Raw genomic sequence first — 5,753 nt, forward strand, 5'->3', positions numbered from 1 at the left:
CTGTCTGTCTCACGGTCTGTCCCCAGTACCCTGTCTGTCTCTCACGGTCTGTCCCCAGTACCCTGTCTGTCTCTCACGGTCTGTCCCCAGTACCCTGTCTGTCTCACGGTCTGTCCCCAGTACCCTGTCTGTCTCACGGTCTGTCCCCAGTACCCTGTCTGTCTCTCACGGTCTGTCCCCAGTACCCTGTCTGTCTCTCACGGTCTGTCCCCAGTACCCTGTCTGTCTCTCACGGTCTGTCCCCAGTACCCTGTCTGTCTCTCACGGTCTGTCCCCAGTACCCTGTCTGTCTCTCACGGTCTGTCCCCAGTACCCTGTCTGTCTCACGGTCTGTCCCCAGTACCCTGTCTGTCTCACGGTCTGTCCCCAGTACCCTGTCTGTCTCTCACGGTCTTCCCCCAGTACCCTGTCTGTTTAACGGTCTGTCCCCAGTACCCTGTCTGTCTCTGACGGTCTGCCCCCAGTACCCTGTCTGTCTCACGGTCTGCCCCCAGTACCCTGTCTGTCTCTCACGGTCTGCCCCCCAGTACCCTGTCTGTCTCTCACGGTCTGTCCCCAGTACCCTGTCTGTCTCACGGTCTGTCCCCAGTACCCTGTCTGTCTCTCACGGTCTGTCCCCAGTACCCTGTCTGTCTCTCACGGTCTCATGTACCTTGTCTCAGTGCTGTGTCTTGGCCTAGGCCGGCAAGGCCCAGGCCTAGGGCAGCACTTTGCAGGGGCACCAAAATAGCCGCCCCGCACAGTGGCAACATTTAATGGGGCACAGTGTCGGCTGCGTTTGATGGGGCACAGTGGCGGCTGCGTTTGATGGGGCACAGTGTCGGCTGCATTTGATGGGGCACAGTGGCGGCTGCATTTGATGGGCACAGTGGCTTCATTTGATGGGGCACAGTGGTGGCTGCATTTGATGGGCACAATGGCTGCATTTGATGGGGCACAGTGGCGGCTGCATTTGATGGGCACAGTGGCGGCTGCATTTGATGGGGCACAGTGGCGGCTGCATTTGATGGGGCACAGTGGCGGCTGCATTTGATGGGCACAGTGGCGGCTGCATTTGATGGGCACAGTGGCGGCTGCATTTGATGGGGCACAGTGGCGGCTGCATTTGATGGGCACAGTGGCTGCATTTGATGGTACAGTGAGGCTGCAATTTGTTTTTGTTTTTTTTTTGAGTACCAGCCGCTACTGGGTGGGATCATCATTGTGCCGCTTCTCCTTACTCACACAGTCTCTGACCGTCTCCTGTATCATTGTCTGCACAGTCTCTGACCATCTCCTGTGCACAGTCTCTGTAGATCAAACAGAAGCATCTTCCTTGGCTGTAAAGGATAGGAGAGTTTAATTCCACTTTAAGGCTGTCAGCAGATTGGCCTCTACAAACTGTAGAGTGAATGGGGCCTCATGCCTAAGTTTTGCCTAAGGCCTCACAAAGTCTAGAGCCGCCTCTGATTCCAAGTTCCTTCAATGATGCCGAAAGTTAATTTGCTGTTTCTATTTCTCCTGAAAGCTTGAATGCATAGTCAATACTTGTGCTTGTATTCCCTTTCGGCAAGTGGAACGGTATTAATATTGATATTTCAATAATTCATATTGATGAGGAAAGTTCCAAGAAAGTCAGTTTAGTTCTTGTGTAAAAGCTCAAAAATGTATTTAATAATAAATATAGCAAAATATTACAAGAACAATATCAAAGTATAGAATGTCATTAATAATGCATTATATTCTTAAGTTGAAGATTGAATCAGATGTGTGTGTGTATGTAGATGTGGCAGTAGCTGTCCTTGTGGTGTGAGTGTCGCAAATCTCTCTGTTTAACTCCTTTTACTCCTAAATTCAGCCCCCACCTTCTCCTAAAATCTGACCCTTCCTTCCTAAAAAGGCTTGATTTGTCTTATAGTTCCACAGAAAACTGCGGCTTTTAATGAAACATAGTTTCCCTCCCACCTCACACAAAGGTGGTAGTTGACATTCTTGAGGAGTGGGCCAAGAGGAGCTATATGCCAAACCATTTAACGTATACAATATAAGTTTTGTTTAACCTCTAAATCAAATGATACATATATCAGTATGTATATTATATTAATTTAACGCAATGTTCTTATTAATATCCTAATCAAGAAATATTGTAATATAAAGGACTTAAATCTCTTACTAACTAACTTTACATCTTAAAGTATGTGAATCCTTCCTTCTCACAGATGAGGTAGGTGAAGGAAGCCAACTAATTATTGCCATATGTGAGCTCTCCTCAGAAATGCTTATGAACTTATAACAGCATATACTTTCACAAGTATAAAAATCTTATATAATTCCACTTTTTCCATACATAGAAGAGATATAAATATATATATTCCACTTAATTATTCTGAGAAGATCTCATCCATGCATTCATTTGTTAATGATGAATATTAGATTCTAATGCCGCGTACACACGATCGAATTGTCCGGCGTACTTAGTCCGCCGAAATGCATTTCAACGGACAATTCGATCGTGTGTGGGCTTCAGCGGACTTTCTCAGCGTAAAGTCCGGCGGACTTAGAAAGTATTTTTGCAGTCCAATCTTTCCGCCGGACTTGGGTTTCAGCAGACAATACGTTCGTCAGTATGCTAGTCCAGCGGACTAAGAATGACGCATGCTCAGAAGCAAGTACCAAAAGGAAGCTATTGGCTACTGGCTACTGAACTTCCTTTTTCTAGTCCCGTCGTACGTGCTGTACGTCATCGCGCTAGCAAACGCCGGACTTTCTGTGTGTCCATGTGTGGCCAAGTCCGTTCGGTAGAAAGTCCGCCGGGCTATCCGCCAGATTGTTTGCCGGACTAAGTACGCCGGACAATTCAATCGTGTGTACACGGCATTACATTTACATGGAGAACACTAGGTCTGTTGGATTTTTAAATGTAGGTTGTTGGATTTTTAAATGTAGTAGACAATGTTGTGGGATCACTTTATAAGTGCTAGCCAGCAACTATTATACACATATAATTTCACTTATTTCTTTCAACAGATACAGTTGTGCTTATAAGTTTACAAAAAAGATGTTCAAGGAATTGAGAATGCCAATCAGCAGTGTTCAAACTCTAATCAAGACGTGGAAAATGAGGGGTACTGTTGAAACCAAACCACGGTCAGGTAGACTAACTAAAATTTCAGCCACAACTGGCAGGAAAATTGTTCAGGATGCAAAGAAAAACCCACAAATAACTTTAGTTGAAATACAGGACTCTATGAAAACAAGTGGTGTGGCTGTTTCAAGATGCACAATAAAGAGACACTTGAAGAAAGATGGGCTGCATGGTTGAGTCGCCAGAAGAAAGCCATTACTACACAAATGCCACAAAATATCACGATTACAATACGCCAAACAGCACAGAAACCAGCCTCAAACCTTCTGGCACAAAGTCATTTGGAGTAATGAAACCAAAATTTAGCTTTTTGGCCACAACCATAAACACTACATTTGGAAAGGAGTGAACAAGGCCTATGATGAAAGGTACACCATTCCTACTGTGAAACACGGAGGTGGATTGCTGATGTTTTTGGGATGTGCGACCTACAAGGGCACGGGAAATTTTGTTAAAATTGCTGGCAAGATGAATGCAAAATTTTATCAAAAAATACTGGAGGAACATTTGCATTTATCAGCCAGGAAGCTGCGCATTGGAAGTACTTGGACATTCCAACATGACAATGATCCAAAACACAAGGCCAAGTCAACCTGTCATTGGCTACAGCAGAATAAAGTGAAGGTTCTGGAGTGGCCATCTCTGTCTACTGACCTCAATATCATTGAGCCACTCTGGGGAGATCTCAAACATGCAGTTCATGCAAGATAGCCCAAGAATTTACAGGAACTGGAGGATTTTTGCCAAGAAGAATGGGCAGCTTTACCATCTGAGAAGATAAAGAGCCTTATCCACAAATACCACAAAAGACTTCAAGCTGTCATTGATGTTAAAGGGGCGAATGCACTGTATCAAGAACTGGGGTGTGTCAACTTTTGATCAGGGTCATTTGAGTAGATTCTGTTGTGATTATGATTTAAAAAGAGTAAACACAGTTGATTTATAATAAATGGCTTCAGCCAAACACTAACTATGAGTGAAAAAAAACTTTGTGTTATCATTCATATTCTCTGAATAATGGCCAAGAAAGCATACATTTTGCCAGGGTATGTAAACATATGGGCACACCTGTACCTTCCTTTTCTGATTAGCAAAGAAAATATCTATTTTTACATTTCAGAAATGACACTTTAACATCATCATTTCTAAGAGTATAAATCATTGGGTTCAACATTGGAGGTACAATTGCATAAAAGATGGCAATCACTTTATCTGTTCCTGGTATTGAACTTGATCTAGGTTTCATGTAGGCAGCCATAGCTGAACCATAAAATATTGAAACAACTATCATATGAGACCCACATGTAGAAAAGGCTTTCCTTCGACCACTTGATGATGCAATTTTTATGATACATAACATTATTTTAATATATGACACTACAATAAATGTGACAGGAGTCATAAGAATGATCACACCCACCACAAAAATAATGAATTCAACTAAGATAATATTTTCACATGATAGAGATAGGATTTCTGGTACTTCACATAGAAAATGATTAATTACATTGTTGCCACAAAGATCTACATTCAGCGTTAGAGCCACGTGAGAAATAGAAAGAAGAAACCCACATAACCATATACCAGTAGCTATTCTGACACAGATCATCTTACTCATGGTGGTAGTGTAATGTAACGGATAACATATAGCTACATACCGATCATATGCCATAATAGCTAGCAGAATACATTCAGTTTCTCCAAGGGAGAGCGACATGTACATCTGTGTTGCACACTCAGCATAGGAAATTCCATTTCTCAATGACATCAGATCCCTCAGCATTCTTGGTACAGTAGAAGTTGAATAAAAGAGATCCAGAAAAGAAAGGTTTGCAAGAAAAAAATACATAGGTGTATGAAGACTGGTGTCTGTTAAAATTAGAATAATAAAAAATGTGTTTCCAATTAAGATGATCATATACCAAATCAGAAAGATAAGAAAAAGAATTACTTGAGTTTTTGGATCACTAGAAAGTCCAAGAAGAATAAATTCCACAACTACCGTGACATTTCTCACGGTCATTCTTCAAAATATAATAGAGAAATGTATTTTTTAAGAATAGATTTAAAATGTATAACTATGCGCACATTACTAGAATTCCTTGCACACGACTGTAACAGAAAAGCATTTTTTTTTAATATACATACACAGATTTGTAAAGTCAGATGACAATAAAACAACTCATAAATCACACTTTCTACAGCTCCTGTTCTCTTTTTTTTCTCTGTGGTTTGTTTCCTAAAGAAATTGCAAAAACACATACTGATTGCATTGGTTTATTTGATAACGTTACTTTTAAAAATCCTATTACCAGTGAGACTTCACTACTTGATTGACAGGAGTGCAGAGAAAATAACTCCTTCTGAGGCCCCATTCACACCTGTGCATATTATGTGTGCTTTAGGTGTGGTGCATTAGAAAAAGTCCTACATACTGCATTTTTGGTACTCTTCCATGAAAATGTGAATTCTATAGAGTTCAATATTAAGGTGTCTAAAATGTATGTAAAAAGTTCCTACAACGCATTGTACCCAAAAACATAGATGTGAACTGGCTGTTAGTGAGCTAGCTTGCCAATTAAGCTGCATTGCATAACTGCAGTGAAGTTTACAAAAACACTACTGTACA

The 5,753-nt window shown here is 41.7% G+C and overlaps 1 protein-coding gene across 1 annotated transcript; it reads right to left on the reverse strand.

The window, feature by feature from the left end:
• Positions 1-4,211: 4,211 nt before the first annotated feature.
• LOC143925448 (olfactory receptor 5AR1-like) lies at positions 4,212-5,147 on the reverse strand. Its single transcript, XM_077449984.1, has one exon. The coding sequence runs from the start codon at positions 5,145-5,147 to the stop codon at positions 4,212-4,214; it is 936 nt and encodes a 311-aa protein (XP_077306110.1).
• Positions 5,148-5,753: the final 606 nt, after the last annotated feature.

The sequence above is a fragment of the Lithobates pipiens genome, unplaced genomic scaffold (genome assembly GCF_037356315.1).
Source record: "Lithobates pipiens isolate NorthernLeopardFrog02 unplaced genomic scaffold, aLitPip1_a1.2 Scaffold_22, whole genome shotgun sequence".
NCBI lineage: Eukaryota > Metazoa > Chordata > Amphibia > Anura > Ranidae > Lithobates > Lithobates pipiens.